The sequence below is a fragment of the Pleurodeles waltl genome, chromosome 12 (assembly GCF_031143425.1).
Source record: "Pleurodeles waltl isolate 20211129_DDA chromosome 12, aPleWal1.hap1.20221129, whole genome shotgun sequence".
In the NCBI taxonomy this organism is placed as follows: domain Eukaryota; kingdom Metazoa; phylum Chordata; class Amphibia; order Caudata; family Salamandridae; genus Pleurodeles; species Pleurodeles waltl.
Genome location: NC_090451.1, coordinates 192,526,676 through 192,554,419, shown reverse-complemented (window position 1 = coordinate 192,554,419; position 27,744 = coordinate 192,526,676). Strand labels below are relative to the sequence as shown.

The following is a 27,744-nucleotide window of genomic DNA, read 5'->3' as shown; positions in this document are numbered from 1 at the left end:
CATTCACATTAATAGATGAACGAGTTTGGGAAAACTTGAAAGAAAACAAACTTAATCCAACAGATTTGGTGCCGGAAGGATATTGTGGTGGTAAACTTCCAATTTTGGGCTATTTTGAAGCAGAACTTGCATTTAAGAACAGGAAAACTAAAGGGAAGATATATGTGGTGTGTCAAGGAAGATCGTTGCTTGGATGGAAGGAACAACGAGCTTTGGGAATTATACTAGATTCCAATCATGCGGAACAAGTGTTGCTAACGGAAGAAAGTGGGGAAGAGAAATAGGTGCAGAGGTTTCCCAAATTGTTTGGCAAGAAATTGGGTTGCCTCAGGGGTTTTGAACATCAAATTATTTTAAAGAAAGAGGCAGTGCCTAAGATACACAAGGCTCGGATGATACCATTGGCATTAAGAAGTAAAGTGAAGGAAGAACTTCAAAGGTTATGTGGAGAGGGTGTGATCGAGCCAATAGAGGTATCTGAATGGTTGAGTCCAGTGGTCATAGCGAAGAAACCTGATGGAAGGATTAGAATGTGCATCGATTTAAGAGACTTAAATGACAATATATTGATGGATCGCTACCTGTTGCCAAGGATAAACAAAATGTTGGCTAGTGTTCAGAAAGGAAGATGTTTCACGACTTTGGATTTGTCGAATGCCTATCATCAAGTGCAGTTGTCAGAAGGGTCTCGACATTTAACTTCATTCATCACGACAGAAGGGGCGTTTCGATGTATCAGAATGCCTTTTGGGCTGGCATCTGCGGTGTTCCAGAGGATAATGCAAAAGATTCTGGGCAATGTAAATAACTCTTTGGTTTTTCAGGATGATGTCTTGATCTGGGGAGAAGATGAGCAAGCGCATGATAAGGTATTGTTAGAAGTACTGGAGAAGTTGGAAAAAGCAGGACTTACCATAAGTAGGAAGAAATGTAAGTTCTGTGTTGAAGAGGTGGAGTACTTAGGGCACACGTTGAACCAGGATGGCATAAAACCAAAACTTAAATTGATAGATGCCATATCGGAGGCTCCATCCCCTCAAAACAAGGAACAATTGAGGTCATTCCTTGGATTAGCTGAATATTACACAAAATTTGTAGATCATTTTGCGGACAAAGTGCATGTACTGAGAGACCTAATGAAAAAGGGATGTCATTTTGTGTGGTCCAAGGAATGTCAGGAAGCATTTGAGTTGATCAAGAAGGCAATAGTGATAGCAATTACATTGAAACCATATGACCCCGATGATCAAACTATAATTGTGGCGGATGCAAGTAATTATGGATTGGGGGCGGCATTGTTGCAGAGACATGAAGGCAAGGAAAGAGTGGTAGCTTTTGCCTCACGTACGTTGAAGGGTGCTGAACCAACGTATTCCACAATCGAAAAGGAGGCCTTAGCATGCTGGTGGAGTGTGAAACATTTTCAAACATATGTGTGGGGAACAGAATTTGAATTACGGACCGATCATAAACCATTGATAGGCATCTTTACTACAAAGGGGGCGAGCAGGGCAACACCAAGAATTGCGAAATGGTTATATAGACTACAACAATACACGTTTAAAATGGAATATGTACCGGGTATAAGGAATATAAATGCAGACTGTATATCTAGATTGCCAGTGGATGATGGAGAGAAGTTTGAAGAAGATGAGTGGGTGGTGGAAGAGGTATCAGATATTGGCGGAGCCATAGATAAAGAGGAGTGGGAAGCAGCCATACAAGGAGACGTAGTGTTGAATAAGATAGTGGAACAATTACCAGAGATAAAAAAAAGACAATTGAATATCGATTTGGCTGAATATAAGAATGTGTGGGAGGAATTGTCTGTGATTAATGGTATATTGAGAAGGGGGGACAAATTGGTTGTACCAGATAGCTTAAGAGAAAGAGTGTTGAGATTGATGCATGAAGGACACGGGGGCATATCTGCCATGAAGAGGAAAGTTCGGGCAGATTATTGGTGGCCAGGAATGGACAAACAAGTTGAGAGTTATGTAAGAGGTTGTGTGGCATGTGCATGCAGCGACAAATCCCATGTGTTGTCGGAATCTACCATTAAATCGAGTGAATTACCGGAGAGAGCTTGGGAAAAAGTTGCCATTGATATATGTGGTCCCTTTGAAAGTTTGGGGTGGTCGGACAGGTTTGCAATTGTCATGATTGATTATTATTCTAAATGGCCGGAAGTGGCGTTTATGAGAGAGGTGAAAACGTGTAATGTGATAACGTTCTGCGAGGAAATCTTCAGAAGAGAAGGCTGTCCTGGAGAAATAGTCAGTGACAATGGGCCACAATTTACTTCTGGTGAGTTTGAGAATTTTCTCAAGAGATGGGGGATTAAACATTACAGGACTCCGGTGTACCATCCCAGGGGAAATGGTATGGTTGAACGATTTAATCATATGTTGGGGGAAAACATCCAGTTGGCTGTGGGTAGTAACTCTTCTTGGAAAGCTCAAATTAGAGATATGTTGTGGAATTACAGGACGACACCACACAGTGTAACTGGTGAAACGCAGTTTTTGTTATTAAGAGGGAGAGTACCGTGTACGTGGCGGTACCAGCATGGGTGGTAAAGAATAGGAAAGCTGTAGTTGATTCTGAGGAGATCTGCCAAAGGGTAAAGAAGTATCAGCAGCAGTATGTGTCAAGACACAACGATAAGATTAAGGGAAAACATGAGGTGTATGAAAGGCGCATGTCGGTAAGAGCTAGCACGGGCAACATGGTAAGGAAGGGAGAATCAAAATTGTCAGAACCTAGATGCGTGATTGAGGTCAAGGGAAACTGTGTTAAGTTGTCGGATGGTAACTGGTGGAATGTGAGGAGGATAGTGAAGAGTACGGAGGTGGAAAAAAATGAGTGGCTCAGGAGAAAGGAAATGAATGATGTACAGATTGAAAATAGTATTATAAAAAGGTCCAATGACAGAGTTAAGGAAAGATCAAGGACATTGAAAGACTATGGGGGTCATTACAACATTGGCGGTAAAAGCCGCTTACCGCCGTGCAGAAGACCGCCAATACACCGCCGCGGCCGTGGAATTCCGCCACAGCTATTATGACCCACATCTCAGAATCCGCTGAAATTCAGTCACCCACACAAGTCCGCCACACCAAAGGTCAGTGTTAAACTGGCGAAAACAAAACCTCCACCTCCACACCAACAGAAACACTCCCATGCTATTACGACCCACGAATCCACGCGGCGGTCTTTCAGCCGCGGTATTCCATTGGCGGTACACACCGCCGCGCTCAAAATACACACACATCTCCAAAACACCACCACATTGGACAATTCCAAATACACACACCTAATACACATACAAACACCACTCCCACACACCCAACACAATATAAAACACACACCCACATCACCCACAAACCCCTACGACCAAAAATTAGTCACGAAGGCGACAGAGATATAGCACAGAATAGCCAATCCCACCACACAGAGGCACACAACACCATCACCCACACAACATTCACGCACAAAACACCACACACCACTACACATCACCACACACATCAACACTCACACCGCCCCACACATAACACACACCACCCGATGTCACGCCAAAGACACCCCCGCTTTTCCGAGGAGGAGCTCCGGGTCATGGTGGAGGAAATCCTATGCGTAGAGCCACAGCTATTTGGCTCACAGGTGCAGCACACATCCATAGCCAGGAAGATGGAGCTATGGCGCAGAATAGTCGACAGGGTCAACGCTGTGGGACAGCATCCAAGAAATCGGGAGGACATCAGGAAGAGGTGGAACGACCTACGGGGGAAGGTGCGTTCAGCGGTCTCCAGGCACAACATCGCGGTTCAGCGTACTGGCGGCAGATCCCCACCTCCTCCCCCACAACTAACAACATGGGAGGAGCAAGTCTTGACCATCATGCATCCTGAGGGCCTCGGAGGAGTCGGTGGAGGAATGGACACTGGTAAGTCAAATCTTAACTATCAGATCCCCCACCCTACCTGCATGCTATCACACACCCCCACCCTCACACCCTCCCCTATCACCCAAACTCCTCACTAATGTACTAAGAACACAAACCACACATCCCAACAACAAGCCCTGCATGACACAACTAAGCATAGACACCCATCACGAAAGCATGCTCACTGCACATACCCAGAACAACCCCTAACCATCATCACACAAGCCCCCACACAGGAATGCTTGCACTGGGGTACGCGCACACCCACCCATTGCACACCATGACCCACACACATGCAATAATCATGCTCTTATGCCCCTGCAGGATCACAAAGGACTGTCACCACACCAGAGGGTCCAGACAACTCCACTCCACCCACAGAAGAGGCCCACAGTGACGATAGCAGCTCTGCCCTACTGGATCCTGATGACCAGCCCGGACCATCGTGGGCCTCGGGACAGTCGGTTCCCCTTGCACAGGCACAGCCCAACACTGACCTTCCACCCTCTGGCAACACCAGCACAGCACCCACCCAGCGGGCCCAAACCTCCGTACCCAGGACAGGTCAATCAGCTGTGTGCCCACCACTACAGGGAACCCAGGATAACCCACCACCCCAACAACAACAGGGACCTGGGGGCAGTGGTAGTGGGCACACTGTCCAGGGGACGGAGGCACAGGAACACAGGGGAACTGGGAGGGCTGCTGTGTGACAGGGGGCGGACAGGGCAAGGGAACCCACTCTCCACGAGGCCCTCTCATCCATCATGGGAGCATACCACCACTCCCTGGAGACAATGGCCACGGTCCTGGTCAAGTTTCAGGAGACCCAGCGCATGCAGGAGGACCAGTATTTGGGGTTCAGGGAGGAGCTCAGGACCATCAGCTCTGCCTTGGGCACCATCGTAGGGGTGCTGAAGGACATACAGCAGACCATGAGGGACACTGTGGCACTCCAAGGGGCCCCTGACACTAGCATGGATGATGAACTGCCCACCACCTCCGCCGGCGCTAGTGGACAGGACGCCCTGCCACAGGACCACCACACCAGCACCCCACCCACTGCAGACGGACAACCACCACCCAAGCGGTCCCTGAGATCCAGGAACAGGACAGAGCAAGATGGCAAGACCCCCGCCAGGAAATGACACCATCCTGATTGTCACCCCACTGTCCCGCTTTGTTACCCTGTCCATACTTAAACTGCCCCAGCTCCACTTCCTATGCCCATATGGGCAGTGCACCTGTGAGACTAATAGACTGGACTCTGCCATGGACATTCCTCTACCATCACCCATCACCATTTTACAACCCCCCTCCATTTTTGAGCACTTAAATAAACACCCTTGAACCACAAAACAATGTTGAGTCAGTCTATGATTTGGTAAAATGTATTATCAATGACGGTGTCAAAATGCATTTCTATTTGTAAAGGCAACATACCTATGTCACACATCACAAGTCCTTGAAAGATGCATGCAGATGACACACGTTGGTAAGCACACCTGTGAAACCGTAATGTAAAGGAACAACTCAGTTACCAAATAATCCTATGAAATTACACACAGGATAGAGGAAGACGTGTGACAGTGAATGTAATGGTAAAAATTAAAATGTTCTCACCTGTGTGTCACTGGAAATATTGCTGTATGACTGACTCCCTGTTGTCGTTGTCTTCTTCCTCAGCTTCCTCCTCATCACTGTCCACAGGCTCCACAGCTGCCATAACACTGTCATCTGGACCATCCTCCTGCAGAAAAGGCACCTGGCGTCGCAAAGCAAGATTGTGAAGCATCGAGCAGGCGATGATGATCTGGCACACCTTCTTCGGTGAGTAGAATAGGGAACCACCTGTCATATGGAGGCACCTGAACCTGGCCTTCAGGAGGCTGAAGGTGGGATCGATCACCCTCCTAGTCTGCCCATGGGCCTCATTGTAGCGTTCCTCTGCCCTGGTCCTGGGATTCCTCACTGGGGTTAATAGCCAGGACAGGTTGGGGTAACCAGAGTCTCCTAATAGCCACACACGGTACCTCTGGAGTTGACCCATCATATCAGGGATGCTGCTATTCCGCAGGATGTAGGCGTCATGCACTGAGCCAGGGAACATAGCATTAACCTGGGAGATGTACTGGTCTGCCAAACATACCATCTGTACATTCATGGAATGATAACTCTTCCGGTTCCTGTACACCTGTTCACTCCTGTGGGGGGGACCAGAGCTACATGGGTGCCATCAATAGCACCTATGATGTTGGGGATCTGTCCAAGGGCATAGAAGTCACCTTTCACTGTAGCCAAATCTTCCACCTCAGGGAAAATGATGTATCTCCTTACGTGTTTCAGCAGGGCAGACAACACTCGGGACAGCACGTTGGAAAACATGGGCTGGGACATCCCTGATGCCATGGCTACTGTTGTCTGAAAAGAGCCACTTGCAAGGAAATGGAGCACTGACAGCACCTGCACGTCAGGGGGGATTCCAGTGGGATGGAGGATTGGTGACATCAGGTCTGGCTCCAACTGGGTACATAGTTCCTGGATAGTGGCACGGTCAAACCTGTAGGTGACGATTAAATGTCGCTCCTCCATTGTCCACAGGTCCACCAGCGGTCGGTACACCGGAGGATTCCGCCATCTTCTCAATTGTCCCAAATGACGGTGCCTAGGAAGGACAACAGCGACCACAGAGTCAACTTTTTTCAAGGTATGTACCCACAGTTATACAGAACACGACACCAAACACAAAACCCTTCCTGTATGTGTGTTGAGTGTAGGCCTAGCTATGTGTGACGCAGAAGTAAATGAAGCCATGTGGGCCCCTGAAATGGCGGCTGCCTGACCTCTAAACTGGGACAATGGGATTGTGGGGGTAACTGCGTTGCCGTTGCACACCGTCGCGGTAGGCGGTCGTAGACAGCGGCGCAATGCTGCATTGGTTAACATTGGACCCTATGGGTCCCAGGAGCCAACGAACAAGTGCGCCGCCGGTGATGATACGCACCGCAGCGGACGTCACCGCCACGGACGTCACCGCCATTTTCTATCTGTTCAATCACTAGATACCTGATCTTCGGCAGGAGAGGACCTACACTGCAAGTGCTGCTGTGACCTCGGTCTGGAAGCGACGATGGCTGCTGCGTCTAGGGAAAGGGCCCCTGCCTTCACTGCTCAGGAGTTGGAGAAACTAGTAGACGGGGTCCTCCCCCAGTACACGCTACTCTACGGTCCTCCAGACCAACAGGTAAGTACACAGGGAGCATGTAGTATGGGCTAGGGCTGGGTGGAGAGGGCTGGTTCTAAGAGGGAAGGGGGCAGAGTTCAGGGAACATTAATGCATGTGAATGAATGTGCCACATGGCTAGGGTAGTGAGGGGGACACTCACATCGATGGTGCAGTTGGTAATGACTTCTCTTCTTCCCTTGTGCATGTCATGGAGGTCAGCGCCCACCAGAAGAAGGACTTTTGCCTCCCCCCTCCCCTATGTCGTAGGTGCAGTACTCATCGCCGGCGCCAGCGTTGCTCTCCGTAGATGAGTAGGAATACAAGGGCTGGTAGGATTTGTAATTCCGGATCCATGGAGTCCTCCTTCCTCGTGGGATGTGTTCAGGTGAGCGTTTTCCCATTGCAGAAACTGTTTCCGCCGTGTTTTTATCCACGGTGATTCCGCCCCGGAAAAGGTGGCGGATTGGCGGGTTGTGATACTATGGGCGGTACATTGTCTTCCGCCTGTCTGTTAGCGGTGACCGCAGCGCTGCTTGTCTGTACCGACGTGGCGGGCGGTGTGTTAAAGTGGCTGTCTTTGTTGGCAGTTTCCGCCAGGGTCATAATTCCCTTTTTTTGTCCGCCAGCCTGTTTGCAGTATTACCGCACCTTTAACACCGTCCGCCAGGGTTGTAATGACCCCCTATGTGTGTTATTAGGGTTTACAGGTGTTAGTACGGATGTTAGTTTTAGAATTTTGTTATGTTTTATTATTATAGACTTTGCTCATTTGATATATAGAATAAGGGATGTGTTATATTGTAGTGTAGTGGTAATAGGGCTTTAAGGAAAGAGAACGCTAAGGAAAGAGAACCCGGCGGTATCCCAGTAACGGGGATTCGGAAGAAGGAAAACGGATCGTGGAAAGGGAGGAGGCGGTTGGAAAGGACGGAGCTGGGTCAGGGGTCTAATGACAAATAAACTTACCAGAATAAACGTACAATTTTAAGAAGAATCGTATGGTGTATTATTCTGGACGCCGGCGTGGAGATTTAACACTCTGGTGTCTTGTTAGCCAATGGCTCTGCTCTGCCCTTGGTGGCCCCAGTTGATCTCCGCTCTCCGGCCCCATATTGGCACGCTCTCAAGCAGCGGGTCCCGCAGCCGGCCAACTCGGAGTGGTGAGTCTGTGCTGGATGGGTGTGTGTCTTCTGGCCTAGCTGGTCTGCTCCGAGGTAGGCCTCAAGCCTCGTCCTTTCTTTGATGCCCTTTTCTGCCCTGAGTGAGGGGTCCCCGGGAAGCGCTCTAAACGTGGACCAGGGGAAGGAGGGACTTTCGAGGAAACGGGGGGAGATTAAAGAGAGGGAGCCTGAAAAGTATGGTGGGGTCATGCGCTCTCTCCCCACTGGGTGCAGGGGGAGGGGGTGTGTGGGTTTTAGGTTAAACCAAACTAAGCGCCCCGATCCCAGCTTCCCGGTTGCTAGGTAGATTCTGGCCATTGACGCCCCGCTACCTGGTCGGACGGCCCTAACAGACAGATTCACAGTCAGTGTTTCCCTGTCACAGAGCCATCTAACAGTTCTGTCTTAGGCAAACATGGGTATGTTATCCAGGAATACTGAACCGAGCTAAGAGAACTTTCACTTTAAAACCTGCCCACTGTTAGGCCGAGGTTCCATATTGTGTCCCTAACCTTTATGTAAATGTTACGCATACTGACCAGTTTCCTTTTTTGGTTAATTACTCCCATTTTCTTACACCCTTGCAACCTAGTGCCTTTAATACAGATTTGAATACTAAAGTCAGTTGTCTTACCTAATGTGGATTGTGCTGAAACCAGGCTCCATTCTTTATTTTGTGTTGTATGGTGTCCTTGTGTGGAATAAACATCTAACTTCTCATTTTAAAAATGTCTGAAGCAGTAGCTATTGGAAAATAAAAGCCTCTGAGCCAAAGAGCAAACCAACAGGGAGAACCGGACACTTGGAATAAGGACTAGCTCTCAGAGGCAAGACAGAACACACATGGTACCCTATTAACAGAAGAGTCTAGTATCGATCTTATGACTAAATTGTCACTAAGATGTAGGTAGGTGCCAGGGTTTGATTGTGGGAGAAAGAGCAGACAACCTTGAAAGTAACAACATTGTACACCATTTCTGTTGAGATAGTTGAATTCGAAAACTTCTTACTGTGGGTGCCAAGGTGGGATGTATTGCGATTCAGAGATGGCCAAATCTGGTGAGCAGGGTTACCATGAACAGTTATCAGTAACTATAATTAAGCATTTGCAAAATTATGTGTTTTACTTTCACATTTGGCACCTACAGTTTAGTGGAATCCACTTTAACATTAACATGTGTTGCCACTATGGCCAGATTTTACTTATTCGAAGCAACTGCCTCTGTCACCCCCTGCTAGATATCACATGATTTTTAACCTTGTAACACTGTTGTCATTTCCTACTCACATCCCATGTTGTTCTAGATTGTTGACAGTGTAAATGAATTTGTGTTAATATTGTCTTAATTTTGCTAATGTAAAGTCTGCAGTGTTATGAGTAGGTAGATGCCCAAAAAGGGTCTTTTCCACTCTATAGAACTGCTCGCTTCCTCTCCTAATGATTTTAGACACTGTGAGCTCATGTCATGCTTTTATGGTGCCATTCCTGACCCAGAAGGAACGCAAAGTACTTTACATGGAAGCAGATGTACACATACCTGCCTACTTACAGGGTGTATATAAAGTTGTTCACATAGTTCTGGGATTCTGTGACTATTGCAGCTTATGGTGTGGGGGGGGGAATATGGATAGATAGGAAACCTGGGGTGTTGTGGGGGTTACCTAGCTAGGGATTGAGCAGTCTTCTGGGGTCACTTATCAGATGCTGGAATTGAATGAATTGCATTGGCAAGATGCCTTTGTGTATATACACCTTTGCTTATAATTTACTGTGAAATGCTTTGACTCCTCCTCTTTGGTAAGGGCTATTATATATCACATTTCGAATGCGTGAGTAAATGATGGATCCCAAAGGCATTGCAAAATAGATGGATTTCCTCTAATACTTAGCAAAGTTGAGGGCATTCTCCAATACGAGCCCTGCACTCAAAAAGGTGTTTTATCCCATTCGTTGTTCAGAGCAGTGGTTCTTTACCTTTTGGCTTCTGTGGACCCCCACTTCTTCATTACTGAGGACTGGGGACCCCCACTGATTCATTATTAGAATCCGTGGACCCCCACTGAGTTATTACCAGTAAGCCGGAGACCCTGGCATAAGCATTTTCGATGATTTGAACCACAAAACAATATGCGATTATACTGAAACAAGGGTTCATCACACAAATGCATACATGAAATATTTTATTTACTGCACTAACAAATATAAACAAAATCCTGAATTTTTATTTTAATGGGTAAATTGTAGCATTTCTAAATTCAGTTTAGGCTGCTCATGTTCCATATTATTTTCTGGTTGAATCATTTTCACTGCTCCCACAAACCAATCTGAGGATTCTAACTTAATTTTTAGCCTCTGATTTCAGATTTGTCCACATGTACAGAATGTTTAAAAAATGTTCAGCTTAAAATTTTACTTCATTTATTTGCACTTTATTAAATTGTTAATGTTATTTAATTATGCAATCAGTGTTTATTATCTCAGACTTTGGACGAAACAAAGACCTAATAGCTCTTTATTTCCCACTCATATCCAGATTTGTTTTTCTTTGTTCAACCAACGAAATGGTTTATTGTTTTTGCTAATGGACCTTGTGGTTTTTCCTAACACTTAAGTTATTTTGTAGCTGTGAGGTGACGATGGCCAGTTGAGCAGATTGTAATCTCTATGTCTTAATTTTCTCCATAGTATGCATTGTTAATTCTTTTTACCTTCCACAGGTTGAATGCATCACTATCCGCACATCCTGAGAAAGATGAGCTTATCCTGTTTGGAGGTGAATATTTCAATGGCCAAAAAGTAAAGTATTAATTTTTTTTACCCTTGACTTCCTTTTTTTAATGTGCATGTGTATTCCAAGTTTTCAGGTGCAAATATGAATCTCTCAACACAGGGTATTAAATATTTAGTTTGCCTGCAATAAGAGCTGCTAATCGTAAATTATGAGATGTGACAAGGAGAATGGCAACAAAGGGCTTAATGCAGCCATTATGGTCTTGCAGTGATAGGATCCACATTCATATTTAATGAGGTATCTACTTCCCAAGAAGGCCACACATCCAATCCCCTTTATGTTGGTGTCCTATATGGTTCATCCCAATACAGTTTGGTATGTACTACCATTCTTGATTGATGCCTTAAAAATAAAAGCAGTGACATTGTATTAAAATCTTTACTCCTTCTTGTTGGGTGCTGTATTTCTACTTGTTTGTACTATTTTTCCCTTTGACATGATCTCTGTGTCCACCTCCCTCACCCCCAAACCCCACTCCTCATCGGGCGTGGATGCTCTTTCTCTGGTGTGCTGTTATCTTTCTCGCCCTCCTGCCTACTAGATGACGTGCATGCCCACTCTTTTACAGTAATAAAATAGTAGCTTTTCGTTTTGGTTCTGAAAAGGCCACAACAAGTTTATGATTTAATTTATAAGAAACACATAGAAGCATACAAGATTCACGAACTGTGAACTCAATGTATTAATTATAAGAGCTTTTCGCTATTGTCTTTTTTTTTGGAGGGTGGTAATTTATAAAACACAAACCTAATTCCCGAGGGCTAAAAGAGTGATTTAGTGAATTAGTGGCTTATATCGCCACATGCAAATTACAGAAGATTGAGAATATTTACGAAAGCATCAGATATGCAGTTGACAGTTGTAACATCACTGATGAAGATAATTTACAGGGGTTTATGATTACCACAATTAATGTTTTCTCTATATGTAAACATTTGTAAAATAATTACAAAGGTGTACAGTTCTTTTGTGATTTTGTATTTTTTTTATTTTTTTCTTCAATGTGGCTTTGTGTTGAAATAATTTGGGAGGGAGATGTGGTATATATTTTCGTAGGATCTGGTTTAATTGTTTGGTTACTGGACAGTGCTGTGTGTGTGCATGCATTTATTTGTTTCAATGTGTGTGTTTGTATGCCACACATTCACACATGTACTAAAACAGTGCAAAGCTCATATTCGAGTTTTCTACCAGAGTACCACAAAAGTAGCAAGAGAAAAACACTTTGTTACTGCCTCCCAGACTGCATGTAACAAATACTTTACAACTCTCCTAATATTTGAGAGATCTCTTCAATATGATATTATCATGCTGCAGAAATAGAACCTCTTGCATTCTGGTTTTGGTTAAATGCCTCTTTTAAAACAAGTACCTACACTAACTACCCTTGCATAAGCCATGTATGCAGCTGTGCAGAGTAATTATGCTATTTCTCACCATTGCGGAAGGAGGGTAGGGGCATCATGACTCACTCAAGGCTTGGTCTCCTGTGAGTAAAGGACCCTACCCACACATTTATACTTGTCAGTACATTAGAAATGATCCTAAGTGTGTTTTAACACCACTTTTCATTGACTGTGTCAGGATTTTCCAGAGAATATAAACCAATAATGGTTTTCTGGAACTATTCTAAACAAAGTGTTGATTATATGGGAAGCAGAGAGATCAGTATTAAACTTTTTGTATTATTCTCATATACAAACAATATGAAATAAGACACTAATTTTGAAATTGGCTTTTTGTAATACCAGCAAACATGTTTTCTAGTCAATCTTAGTGCAGTTAATCCAGTAGCGTCATTTTGTTCGAAACTCCTTCTCTTTCTTAGAGGTCTTCACTTATCTGCATACAAAACCTCTCAGACTGGGCTGCATCATCCAGCATTTCTGTGATGAAATCCATTCCTTCTGATCTCAAGCCTGCTGTCTACCAGACTTTTATCCCATTCTTTGTTTCGATCTTGTGACTAACCTGACCAATATAAACCATATGGTTGAGTAGAAGTCAGAAAAAACGCAACTCTCATAAATCTTACCAGCTACTTCCAGTAAGTGCCTCCCATTTATGCAGAGCCAAATTAGCCCATGAAATGCCTTATGCACCCACTATCAAAATCATCTTACCATTCAATTTACAGTGTTCTGGCATGGCTGGGTTAGTACTTGCTTTTGTGTTTTGATTCCATCGGGACATTCTTTAGTGTAGGCTAGAAAATCATTATTTTAACTGCAGGCAAAGAAAGACCCCAATTATGTTTGTTAATGTCAATGCAGCACCCTCAAGTGCATCTGATCTAATAGTTTTAAATGGCACTTTTCTTCTTTCTTTTGTTTACCCAAACCCAGTTGCTTGACCATTCTGCATCACTTGATATGTCCTCCAACTGTGCAGCAGCTTCACCCACCTTTAGATCAATGTTTTTGGTAGGGGAGACTGCCCTGAACATAAATGCTTTCTTGCTTTGTTTACTTCACCCATGTTGCTGGCATAGGGTAAGCAGCCAAATTAAAAAAAAAATACTTCATACTCTGAAGCATTTTCTGCACCCTTCAAGGCCTCAAACTCCTTGTCCTCTCTTCACATTCATCGAGGAATCTGACAACACAGGTAAAAATACACAAAACAAGAGCAGTAGGGTGTTTCTGTCTACCTTTGGTCAATTAGAAGGCGAGGCAGGCATGGAGGGTGATTGTATAGCTCATTTTTGTGGGAGGAGGGTAAGAAGAAAGGTGGAGTGGGGTGGCTTAACACTAGTACCTAATGGCTACAGAGGATAAATTTAAAGAGGGTGAAGATAATTCTCTGGACCACTGTAGGAGCCTGGGAAAGGGCAGGGGAGATGAAAGAGTGACAGAATTAAAAAAGGAGTGTGACATAAGGAGAGGGCATAGTATCTGTTGATTTATTTTGAGGCAGTATGGGGCAGGGCACTCAGAGGCAGAATTACGTTATGCAAAACTGTATAGCCTGTAAAGTGCTGACCTCAAATCTGGAAAGAACTGAGCTAGTAGTGGTTGGATGTTTATTTGCTTTTTCTAGGCAGGAAGCAGTATATGACATTTCGGATATATTTTGATTTTCATGTCTTGAGAATTCATATTTCCTAAATTCAGGTTATATCCTCAGCTCACCGTAGAGAGTCATTATAAGCCACTGAATAAAAACTGTTAGTTTTACATAAGAATCCTCTCCAAGGAGTGTCCTTTCCTTGAGAAGCAAGAGAGCCTCTGTTGCCTGACTTACTGTCAGGTCTGGTTTAGCCTATTGTAATTCTATTTTTTTGTTTGTTGTAAAAACCAAATAGAGCGCCTGCACAAAATGCAGAAACATTTCTCAAATGCTGACGAGACTACACTGTATGCTTGTTATGACGAGAATAAAGTTCAGACCACTGCCTATTGTACATCTTCCATTCAAATGCCCAGCAGATGTGGCAAATACAATCTTGAAATCCACATCAGTTTTGCTATTAATCTTCTTGCGATTTTGTAGGTTCATTCTTAATGGCAAACTGGTAATTGGGTGAAAGAATGGAACATCTTTCCCTAACAAATTATGGAAACAGAGGATCTAACATGTTTCAAAAAGACATAAAATATTCTCCTCCTTGAGAACAGTTAATGCATTAAGGATGCTGGTATGTGTCTGTGTGCCCGATGGGCAAGACTCGGTGTTAATGATTTGGACCTGGACTTGTACTGTCTCATTTGGAGAGCACACCTGCACAGCTTGAAGAATTTACTGAGGTTTATCTAAAAAGAAGTCTGACACAGCCATTGCATGATATTTTTCCTCCCTTTTTAGGCTGAGCCTACTAGATTGAGTCTGTTGTGAGTCATATTGTGGCTTGAACTGGGGCTTGGAGTCCGCCCATTGTGTACCATTGGTTTGCTTCCCTTGTCACTCTCATTTGCTTCCTTATTCGTGTCCCAGATTGTCATTCTTGTATTTGTCCCTGCCATATTTGATTGACTGGCACCGCTAGTTGAACTGCTTGCTTTTCAAGAACTACTTTTTTTTGTGTCTTCCTCATGTACGTCTCCCCCCTGCAATCAGTGTTGCTGTCTGTTGCCCGACTGCTTCTGACTGCGCTCCTTCTTCTTGCTCGAGTCCTTTTTCCTATTACACCTACTCCACCCGCACCCTGTGTGTTATGTTATATGTATTTGTATAGCAAACAACTCACCCCAGAGGGTGTTCTGGGGCTGAAGTAGGTGAGTTCTGGGCCAAGCCAGGGTCAAGGTTACTTGAAGAGCTAGGGCTTCAGTTTCTTGGGAAATTCAAGAACTGAGGAGGAGGCCATGATGTGCAGGATCAGATCATTCCAGGCTTTAGGAGTGAGATAGGAGGAGGAGGTACGGCTGCTAAATCTAGGCGTGTGTGTCTGTCTGTCTCTCTCCCCAGTTGAGCAGAGGTGTCTGGTAGGTTTGTGAAAGTTTATGCGGTTGTTGAGTTACCTGGGACCAATGCTGTGTAAGGCTTTGTATGTGTGAGTGACGAGTTTGATGTGTGCTCTTTTGTGGATTGGAAGCTAGTGGAGCTCTTTGAGGTGTGGGTGCTGTGACTGCGGGGTGGGAGGTTGACGGTGAGTCTGGCTGCATAGTTTCGTATGGTCTGGAATCTTGCGTTCAGATAAGCGTTGATTCCAGCATTGAGTGCATTGCCGTAGTACAGATTGCTGGTGATGAGGACTTTGGTGACAGTTCGGCGAGTTTTTGTTGGGTAGCCAATTGAAGATCTTCTTGAGCACCATGAGTGTGTGGAAGCAGAAGACGGAGACTGCATTTACTTGACCGGTCATGAGAGTTAGTTGTTGATTACTATTCTGAGGTTCTCTGCGTGGGTTGCGGGAGGGGAGTGGGTCTGAGTTTGGCAGGCCCCCACGTGGAGCCCCAGAGCAAGGTTTCGTTGCCGAAGATTACTACTCCCATCTTGTTTGTGTTGTGATAGAAGCAGTTGGTGTCCATCCATCCCACAACTTCAGTCATGCTGCTTACCCCCAAACCCTTGTTGCTTTCTCTCCCACCCTTCCCCTTCAGCCCTTCCCCATTGCTTTCACACTCCTCTCCGTGTTGCTTTGATGTTTGCTCCCCCTCATTCCATAGTATTGCTTACCAGTCTGCACCCACCTTTCCCCCACGGTCCATCGCTGTCACCCGCCCCTTGTTGCTTTCGCACCTATCACCCACCCAGTGCTTCTTTTGGTTGCCTTTGTTGACGTTCTCAGGAGAAAGACTTTATTTTGATTAAATTGTCCTTCAAACCTCGTGGTCTAGGTGTTTGTGTCTTCATTTTTTAAAGGGTCACACTCTTCTTAGCTTTACATCTTATGCCTACAGCCTTTGGAGTTATCTCTATCATCTTTCTTTATTTATTGTAGGTTCTTTTAGTGTTGTTGAGTGTTACCATGTTTTTAGTCAACTGTTTTAGAGGGTTATTTTTACTGTGTTTTTCTTTTGCATGCTCATTTGCAACATTCATCAGCGCCAACTTAATGATACTTCTGCCCTGCATTCTCCATCATAATTTACCTTGTAATTCTGCCCTTATGTCAACTTGTTGTTTTTTCCTTTACATGCCATCTCTTTTCGCTTTGTCAGTTCTGGAGCTGAAAAATACTTCCCCCAGTTCACTTTGCTGATATAAGACGCAAAAATCAGCCTGCTGATATAAATTTGCAAATTAGTAATTGTAATAAAAGGGAACAACACAAAACTGGTGTGAAAACTGAGCAATTACTACTGGATACATCATTCAAGTTATTTAGAAACAGGCCACCAGGAGAAAAGAGATGAATGTAAGTCGCATAGTGATGCCTGCAAAGCAGAGCTGCTTAATAAAATGAAGCCTAGTGCACTTCTGCTAAATCAAAATTTGATAATGCAACACATTTATATGGGGCCTAAGGAAGAAGCACGCAATGCAGAGTATCAGACACGAGGACAATGAGAGAATGGAGTAGTGTGTCATGAGGCAACAAATGCACACAAGATTCATCAGGAGTTGGGGTAACAGGATCAATGAGTATTAGAGAATTGTACTGCTATTGTGCAGAGAAAAAGGTGGTAGTAACTCTGGGAGATGAGTGGAGGAGGCCAGTAATCAGGATGAAGAGACTGAAGTTCAGCAAATACTTCCCACAAGGTTCACAGTTTGTTAAGAATGAATCTGAGACCCCTTGCCTAACATTGAGGTGAAAGGCATGACAGGTTTCCTGCATGCATTTTCATCTAAAGGCGAAGGCATACTTTAAAGTTCAAGAGAACTCCACGTGATCCAGGGCGATGAAATCCAGGCAGATGAGGGCACAAAATTATCATTTGCTAGCTGTCTTAGCTTTTGTAAATATTCAGAAGCATTTCTATTTGTATTGCTTGATTATACGTTTTTCTATGTAATCATTATAGTATTTGTTTTTAAAAAGTGAGTGGCAACTGTTGTACTTCCTTCAAACGTCTTGAACGATGGTGGAAGATCTTTTTTGTTTTAATTGCTTTACATATAAAACATTAATTTCAATATTTACATTTCTAGGCATTTTTGTTGTAACAGGATTTTCACCAACATTAAAAATATTGTTTTTCTATGCTGAAAAACAAGCCAAATATGCAGTCTTTTATTAAAGCAGTGTGTTTGCCACATTGTACAACGTGTTACTGTATCAAAACTAGAGATTGATCAATGTTATTCCTGGATCAAAGCAAATCAGTGGTCAACAGTATAAAATGTATGGTTGGAGCTCTTGAACTTTCGGACAAACAGCATGAATACTGTAAGTAAATGGATGACTTTTCACTACATTTACCAAGATGCAACTGGAGATGATGCTCATAGGCTTGCCAGATAATGTGTACCCCAATATCATTGAAATTTAATGCGGTCTTCTGCTCATTAGGAACACTGGTAAAGATAGTTGGAGTTTTTATCTGCATGTATGCTTTGCTTGGTATTTGGCTTCATGAAGAGCCCCCGTCCTGACACCAAAATCTCAATTTCCCTCATTTGAAAACTATCTAACATAAGCCCCCTCCTACCCTCTCTTTTTCAAAGCAAATGTCTTAACCACTCCAACTTCCTCCGGTTAGCATGAACTCTTCCTTTTAACCCAAACTGTGTCCTGAAATCAGCAACACCCAACACTCCTCTCCCAATGAAGAAAATACTTTAATCTAGACCTCACTTATCACTTCACCCAGTTTCCTTCTGACCACTCCTTACTTGGTGCTTGTACTACAACACAGGTAACCACAGCAAACCAATAACCTGTTACTGATCCCCAGCACACTGCCACACCCTCTACCCACTATTAACCATTTCAATCTAGTCATGCCATCATTGCCTTATCAGTCAGCATCCCCTCTGCTCCACACCCTTCATAACCACCCCTTCTTGTCCAGCAGAAAAATCTACTACCTACATCCCTGCTATAATGGACCAAACCCATAGCTACTTAATTCCATTACTACAGAAAACAGTCACAAGATTCACTCTGACCCTCATATAAGCTTTCAACTGTCGCTACCTTTTGCTCACTTTCTCTCATTAAGATAAATACCTCAATCATAGATCACAGCACATAGCTGTTCTTCCAAAACACTGTTGCAGACATTCCTTCATAATTAGCACAGTAACATGACTACGGAAAACATGCATGCACACAAACTCACTCTAAACACAATTTCCACATCACTGAAGCATACAAAATCTACCTAATTCTAAAAATCTCATCACCTTTCTGTCTGACCCCAAATGCATGACAAGTAGAATCACCAACTTTGCATCTCCTAAAACAATCGTGTTTATATCGTCTCTCTCTGCCTCAGACTGTGCAACCTATTACTTTTTCAGAAATAACTTCTATTATGGACACCCTTGTCTCAAAATGTCCCCTTCACTGCCACTTCTCAAAGTTGCACAACTTCACCTGCCAAGATCGAGCCTACATCTCCCAAGGAGCTTGTTCCCATACTCAAATCTGTAACTCTTCATGTGCTCCATCTGACTCATTAAGTCCACATACCATGAAACAACTGCACCCACCTCCAGTTTACGTACTCTAACCTTCTTGTTTAGCTACTCACTACTATATGTTAAGGTGCTTTAAAATTGTGGCGGTTGTATCCTTAAGGAATAATGATACAGCTGACCCTACCTTTCCTTCTAACTACGCAAGAAGCAAACTTCATTGTCTCCAGACATCACAGCCAACTCTGAACCATCCTCATACTCCTGTATTTGCTGCTGCTTTCAACCCCACTGACCATTCTACCTTACATGCCACCCATTTCTTAATTAGCTCTGTTCCCAATCTGTTTTTTCACTGTAGATTGGCAATCCTTCAAAGCCCACCTATCCCTTTACAAGGTGTGTCCCCCAAAGCTCTATGCAGGAGCCCCTTCTCTCCTCAACTATACCACTTCACTTGGTGATCCCATTACCTCGTTTGGGTTCTCCTACATCCAGATTTTCCCCATATACAGCCTCATATATCGGACTGTTTTACTGCTATTCTTCAATGGTTGGATTTACACTCTCTCTTTCTGATCTCTGCTAAATTCGTATTCCTATCCTTTGGCTCCCCTGCCACAACTCCCTCCTCACGTTTGCCTTATTGGCCATCATCCTAGGCGTATTCTTCAACTACTCTATGCAGAAGAAATCTTTCTCTACTTCTGCTACCACTGCACATAAATATTGAATCTCTAATGTATTGAGAATGTGTCCTTTGTATACCTTTCTACTCTGATCAACACATTGGTTACCAGGCTCGAGTACTGCAATAGTATATTAGTGTGCGTCCCTCAGCATGCTTTTCCTCCCATTGACAACGTTCTAAACATTGCCACTAGTATACTTTTCATTTCCTCTCAAAAACCACCCCACTTCATCATACCAACATCATATTGGCTGGTTTTCTGCTGAGAACAGAGCTGTTCACAAATCTGTAAAGCTGATCTTCAAAGTCCCACAAGGATCAGCCCCAGGCTACCTTTCAGAGACTCTTTATCAGTAAATCCTTTGACACAACTGAAGATCCGCTAATGTGCAACTCCTTGCGCACCAAAATCACTGTGTGCCTCATCCAGTTTCCAATCTTTTCATCTTCTTAAACACAATCAAGAAATGCTCTATTGCTGTACCCACTGAACATCGGGGCCAGTTCTTCACTACAGGACTTTAAATCTGAACTAAAAACACATCTGTTTTAAATTGGAAACCCATGCAGATAAGAATTTTCCATGCAAGGGCCTCATGTTGTAAATATGCTGTAATCGTTTTCTGTTGTGATTGTATGTACTCTTCTGTATGGTATTTCACATGCCCGTTTGCTTTTGCTGTACCTAAACCCCAAACAGCTTATTTTACAGTTCATCCTCTGTACTGAATGTCTTCCTGAACTTTATATTGAAATTTTCTGTTCAGAGTGTTATTTATTGTTCCAATAAATTGTAATAATAAATAACACGTTCAGCACTTGCTGTACTTGAACTCTCAAGCACCCCGAACGAATAATGTAATAAACTGATTTTCATTACATTTACCAAGATACATTGGGGCAGGCTTGCCATTGATTTTGCAAATCACCCCATTTAAGTTGTATTAAATATGACCAGGATTATTCTCATAAAGCTGTAGTCATTGAACTGTACTTGGGGTGACTAATTCATTTTGTCAGAACCTCTGGCCTCCTGAGCCAAACTCATGAGTCTGTGGGGAAATGCTTTTCAGGGCTTTCTGTGGAGAGTGATATCTTTATAACACAGGCACCTTTACTTGTCGGCCTTTCAAAGGACAGGTGTAGTCGCTCACCCCTGGTTCTTTTGAACAGCCTAAAATACATTTTTATTTTTTGTACAGTGCTCGCTGCCCCTATGGCTGTGTCCGAGTAAAATTGTGGTTCACACCGAACTTTTTTGTTGTTGTTGTTATTTTGTAAATAATTATTCTGGTATTCTTCTCTTCATTCTCCACTGCAGACTTTCCTCTATAATGAACTGTATATCTACAGTATCAAGAAGAATGCCTGGTCAAAGGTGGACATTCCTGGGCCTCCCCCAAGGCGCTGCGCTCACCAGGTATAGTATAATTAGAGTGTGCTGGTGAGAGTTGATAATAGTTATGATTACTGAAGAACTTAATGTCACACAAATCTTTAGGTTCATGCAAGATGGATGTGCAGTTGTGTTGTATGTCAAATAAGCAACTTTTTTATATTGACCTATAACAATATTGAATCTAGAATGGATTAATAGAGGCTAACGCTATATTGTCAAATTATTAAGTATATATATTTGTTTCATTTTTCTGTTCTTCACTTATGCTTAAATTGACAATATATACATTGCAAGTTATGCAGATGTGGAGTTACGAATCTTGTAGATTGATGTCAATATATATAGTAATGTGGTAAAACACTGAGAGGTAGTCTGTTGGGCCATCTGTGGAAAATTGGAGTCCATGATCACATTCAGGCTTCCTACTCCATTTGACGTTGTCAAAGAGGAGTGGGTGAGAGAGGGAGGACTAAGTTCCTTGGTTCAGATGGCCAAGTGCTTGTAGTGCTCCCATTTCTATCATTTGTGTCCTTCAGTTCATCACAGATGGGGATGGGGACCGATTCATTTCTTTCAGGGTTGAAGCCAGTTTGGTAGCAAAAAGTGGGTTTTCTTTCACAAAGGTCATTCAATCAGTTTGCCTGCAGCCTTCTTATGGGTAGCTCTAAGCATAGAGAGGAGCGAAGAAGAGTGAAAGTTATATGACATATACACATATATATATCTCTCTCCATCAATAACCAAATCCCTCCTTGCGTCCCTTCTGATGCAAATAAAGGGAAATGGACCGCGGTTCAATCCAATTCTGCATATTTGTTTATTCAAAGTACATAAGCAGTAAAAATTCTGCCTGACAAGTTTTGAAGCCACACACTCCTTGGTTGCAGGTCAGGTTACATTTCCATCTTTGTCATATAAATACACCACGTAATACTAAAGTGCACGCTATAAAAGTAGGACTCTCATACAGTGCCTCTTACAACTATAACGTGTCGCCCATCTTATAACATTACAGCTCTCCTTTAACAATAAGCGTATCTGTCTACCTACATTTAACTTCATATACAAACTCAATTCTCACATTTCTGCAAATTTCCATTAGGCATATATCCACCCTGCAGGGACCTGTCATAAACCATCTCATCAGTAAATCCTCCACTTCACATATCTCCACCAGCTGTTTAGAAGAACAGTTCTGCCGAAGTGGGCAAATTTGGCCATTTTAGAAAAACAGTTCTGCCCAAATGGGCAAATATGTCACAGTGGGCTAGTATCACAGTCCATCTTAATGTTTGAATAATAAATATTCTGTGCGATACTCCATCTCGTTATACTGAGATAATATGACCATAACTGGGCTAGATATATTTGTCTTGCTTGCGTTCCTTAAATCACAAATTCAGTCTGAGAAGCTCCTGTAAGAAGTAAAAAAAAAAACGTTAGTGCTAAACCATCTTAAAAGAGCAAGCAAACATAACAAACTACTGTTTAACAATAGAAAAGGTCGATGCAGCAAAACCAAAGCCTTTTACCATATTCAACCCTATAGCTCTCACAGATACAAGATGACTATATTTCTTTATTAATCATTAACCTAGAGGCACCACCAATTCTTCATCCATATTTAATCCTCCTGGATGAAGAGTCCCATTCCTAATGATGAGTTTGGACCAAAGCCTTCTCGATTCTTGTGTTCTATTACCTCCTTTCACTGAAATAGGGATTCTCTCTAACACACAGAACCTCAGCAGATTGATATTTTTATCATGCTTTAGCTTGAAATGCCATGTAGAGGGGTATTGTTTGTCTTTGTAATTGCTCTCATATGCCCCAGCACACTTTCTTTTTAGCTTTATGGATCATGCTTCCAATGTAATACTTATTACACGGACAACACAGGGCATAAACACAAAGTTCTAAATTACATGTAAGATGTTTCATTATTTTATAAGGTCGAGGGTCCGTTGATAATTGGACTGACTTACAATTGGTAATGTAGTTACATGCTTTACATGTGCCAAATATAAAAAAGCCATGTATGCTTGTGTTTTCAACTTCCACATCAGATTTTGACTAAGCTGTGACTGAGAGCATCTGTAAGAGACATTACATAAGGACTATCTCCAAAGTACTCAATGAAGTTTTCATCTATTTTAAGTACCTCCCAAAATTTCTTCAAGCTTTGTCTTCCCCTCCTATACCTGATTGTGAAAGGAAGTAATAAATCATATTGGTTGAACCGCTTGACTGGTCTTTACTTTTGGGGTTGATAGTACTTTCCTCTTCACCTTCCTGACCTTTTCACATGCTTGTTCTGTGATTTTAAGAGAATATCCTTTTTCCAAAAATCTTTGTTTCATTCTACTCATCTCTTCCTGAAAGGCCACCTCTGAGCTACAATTTTTTCCACTCTTCGCCATTCACGATACGCAATGCTTTCTAATAGGTTCCTAGGATGGCAACTGTCTGCCTGTAGCAAGCTGTTACCAGCTGTCTTTTTACAGAAAGACTACTCTCCAAACGTACTTCCAATTGCAGGTCCAGAAATTCTATTTTAGTTTGATGTATGTGACTGGTGAACATGAGAGTAAGTGAGTTGTCATTCATTGTGTTTACAAACTCATAAGCTTCTTCCTTATTTCCTTTCCAAATACAGAAGATTTCACCTATATAACTCACCCAGAGTATGACATGTTTGTAAAAATGACGGATGTTACTGATGACCTGCTCCTCCCACCAGCCAAGGTAAAGTCCTGCATAGCTGAGGGCGAAGCAGGTCCCCATTGCTGTCCCCTCGGTTTGCCTATAGATGTCCTTGTTGAAAATGAAAACAATATTAGTCAAACATGCATACATCATAACCAACAACCTCTCAGTATAAAAAAAAATAGGGCAATGACCGAGATCTCAAAAAATGTCTACTCGCCTTGATTCCCAAATCATGGGGTATGCAGGTATATAAGATATTCACATCAAGACATATGACCACGTAAATGATCTTTCCATGTAATATCATCAATCAACCTCAAGAAATTGCCTGTATCCCTTATATATGAGTGGAGAGACTGTACAAACTGTCTCAGGAAATATTCCACATACTTTAATGTGTTTGCCAGCATACTCCCCCTGGAAGGAACAATTGGTCTACTAGGTGGGGTTAATCGGGTCTTTATAAAGTTTCAGTAGAAAGTAAAATGCTGACAATTTAGGAAAAACACAATTAGGGAACTGCACCTCTCATTCTATCAGGTTTTAACTTTCCAACCAGTAAGTTTCTCTTTGTAATGTTTGTTGGCCTTGTCATACTTTTGTCTAGTTGATAACTCATAGTTATTAGTATCACTAAGTTGTCTATGACCTTCACTCAAGTATAGGTCTAATGGCCAGGTCACTACATTACCTTTTTTATCAGATTTGTTTTATAACAATACTTTTAATTCACTGATAGCATCCAGATGTTTCAAATTGCCCTGAATATATTTTATTTTCTATTCTGTTAAATTCTTTTATCATACATTACTCAAATACATCTATAGCCTCATTTGCGGCATCAAGATCGACTTAGGTTTAAAACCATTCAAACCACCACAGTGAAAATCCAAATCCGTATCCTAATTATTTAAAACCGGGTCAGCTATCCAACTTTTATTCCTTTCCAGTTCCCACATAGTGTGAAGAATATCGCTGTCACCTATTTCTAAATTTGACGGTTTTTCTCTCCCTCCCACAGTCATGCAGCGGGACTTGATAGCATACCAATGTTTCAGTTTTAGTTTTCTAGTAAAGTGAAGAAGGTCTATTTGGGTGTTAGTATAGTCATGATATGCTGTTGGACAAAAAGAAAGGCCTAAAGATAAAACTTCAATTTGGGCATCAGTAAGGACAAGATTGGATACATTTCCCTCTGTCTTTCTGTCCATTATTTTTTAGGTGTTTGCCCTCTTGTGTGAATTCTCATGGGGCTATCTGAATTTTCTTGCCTCCTTACGTCTCTTCGGTTGCCTCCTTTGCCGCCTCGTCCGCGACCTTTGTACCCCTGTTCACCCTTGCCTCTTTGCAATGTCAATCTTTCCTGTGCCATGAGGTTGAACGCCTTTAAAGTTTTGGATATTACTCCTGACGTTTCCAATTGAATAGATACATTGCTGTTAACACTTTCCGTCTGCGCACCTTGATCAGTGTTTAGCATCATGGATTGTTTTAGGGACTTTGCCAAAGGGGTTGTGAAAGTTGAAGGCTGCTCCCCTTGAAATTTCTCCTGATCATTATTCCTTAAATAGTCAAATTTACACCCAAAGGTTAGAGTTTGGCCTCGGTCATAAACAGCTTGGTCTCTATAGAACCTTCTTTTTTTTTTTTTTTTTTTTTTTTTTTTTTTGGCCTTGATCTCCTCCTATGCTTTTTCCAACCAGATGTTTAATTTTCCAATTTCCTTTTCAAATTCTTCATTAGAGCATTCCTCTTTCAATATGTTGGTATACTTATCAGTTTTCATTGACAGACTTTCACTATTCTTTGTCAAATATTTAATCAGTGTATTAAACATTATGGTCAAACAATTATGGTTGTTGTCCACCCACTCTTCGATCATTTCCAAATCAGCGTTGTTGGGGGTTATACATTTTTTTTTTTTAACCTTTTTATTGAAACAAACCTCAACGTACAATGCATGCAGCAGATTCTGCAGAATTTGCTTATTACAGCCATACTACTTGTTTTCATAGCACATAGCACTGTGTGAAACTACAGACTTGCATGAGACAGTTGGACAGAATCCTGGAAGCTTGCTGACCCCACCGCCCTCTCTCCAACCCTCTTTGGGTCCTCTCCACCCCTATTCTTCTATTAATCTTCAGAATCTCTAAACGATGACCATCGCAACCATACTTTCTCATACTTTCTGAGACTGCACAGACTCTGATGTACAACCTTCTCAGCCCTTTGGTACCAGTCCAGATCTCTCTTTCATTCAAGAACCCTGGGTGTCCTGACCGCCCCCCCAGAATCGCGCTATGTTCCGTTTCGCCACTCCCGCGGCCACATTTAGCCAAGTTTCCTTGTGTTTGGGCCAAATTTCTTCCTCTGAGATATACAGCAGGATCCATCTGGGATCTAACGGGATTTGTAGACCCACCACCACTGACATAATTTGTGTAATATCCCTTCAGAACTCCTGAAGCCGTGGACACTCCCATATAACATGGAAAAAAGACCTGGTCATACCACAGCCTTGAACTCAGAGGTCAGTTTCGCACCACCCCAACTTATGTAAGAGTGTTCTTAAGTAGTATGCCCTGTGTAGAATTCTTAATTGTATTACCCGGTATCGAGCCCTAATAGCAATCTCCCTGTGGCTCTGAATGGCCTGTGTCCAGTCATCTTCTTCTATCAGTCCTATATTACCCTCCCACGCTTATCGGAGGTGCTGTAGCATGTCAGGTGAATTATTCAGTAATTTCGAATATATTAGAGAGACTGCTTTATCCAGCATTGGCTCCAGTAGGAGCCTATCTTCCAGTGGTGCCTACCCTGGGAGCTTCTCTCCCTCCGGGACATGACATCTTAGAGCATGTTTCAGTTGCATATATTGAAACTGCTCCGAGCTAGTCAATTCATACTCCTCCACCAGATCTGTAAAAAAACACCACCGTCCCTCCTCTCCAAACATCCCCCAAATACTCAATTTCCATCAGTCTTTATTGTTTAAATCCCTGTAATTTCCCCAGCTCTATGATATGCCAGAGAGGAGTGCGGTTTGTCAGTTTTTTTTCTCCCAGCCGAGAAGCTTACTAGCCTCCCTCCAGGCTCGAACCACTGTCTGAGTGTGTTGCGGCATCAGCCCCTTCCCCCATCCCATAAAGGAGAGACAGCTAACCCCCATCCCCCATGGTCTCTCTGTCCACCCGATATGCTGCGCCATCCCGCTCTGCGAAGACCCATCGTTTATTATACTTAAGTCAGCTGCCCCATAATAAAGGCACATATCAGGCACCGCCAGTCCCCCTTAATACACTCCGCGCTGGAGCTTAGGCAAAGATATACGGGTGCACCCTCCATCCCACAGAAGCCGACGGAGCTCTGCATTAACCTGCTGAACATCTCTGGTGGCACCCAGTAAGGTGTATTTTGTAGGACATACAATAGGTGCGGGAAGGCCATCATCTTGAAGAGGACCGCCCGGCCCATCAAAGATATTGGGAATCCCCGCCAATGCTCCACATCTGTCCGTAGGTGCTCCAGCTGACGGTGTAGGTTCTCCTGCAAGAAAGCATTGACTACTCTAGTAATGTAGATGAGATACCTAAATACATGAAGCCCTCTCGTACAACCAGGGCTTTACTACTTGCTGGGAGTGGAGGGGCTAATGGAAAGACCAGAGATTTTTCCCAATTAATTTCAAATCCTGACTATGAAGCAAAAAATATGGAAGATATGGAGCCATCTATTGTGGTGCGTGGTCTGGTAGCATACAATAAAATGTTGTCCGCATAAAGCGATATGCGCTCCTTCCATCCTCCCACACTCTGTATGCCTTTCACTAGAGGATCTTGCCTAACCCAAA

General features: G+C 43.0%; 1 protein-coding gene across 3 annotated transcripts in view; it reads left to right on the top strand.

The window, feature by feature from the left end:
* Positions 1-27,744, top strand: part of KLHDC4 (kelch domain containing 4) — a 312,074-nt gene that overhangs the window by 25,446 nt on the left and 258,884 nt on the right. For all 3 annotated transcript variants that reach the window (XM_069216836.1, XM_069216835.1, XM_069216837.1), the window contains exons 3-4: positions 11,054-11,132; positions 21,105-21,203. In XM_069216836.1, coding sequence (XP_069072937.1) covers positions 11,054-11,132; positions 21,105-21,203 — 178 coding nt within the window. The remainder of the gene's footprint in view (positions 1-11,053; positions 11,133-21,104; positions 21,204-27,744) is intronic.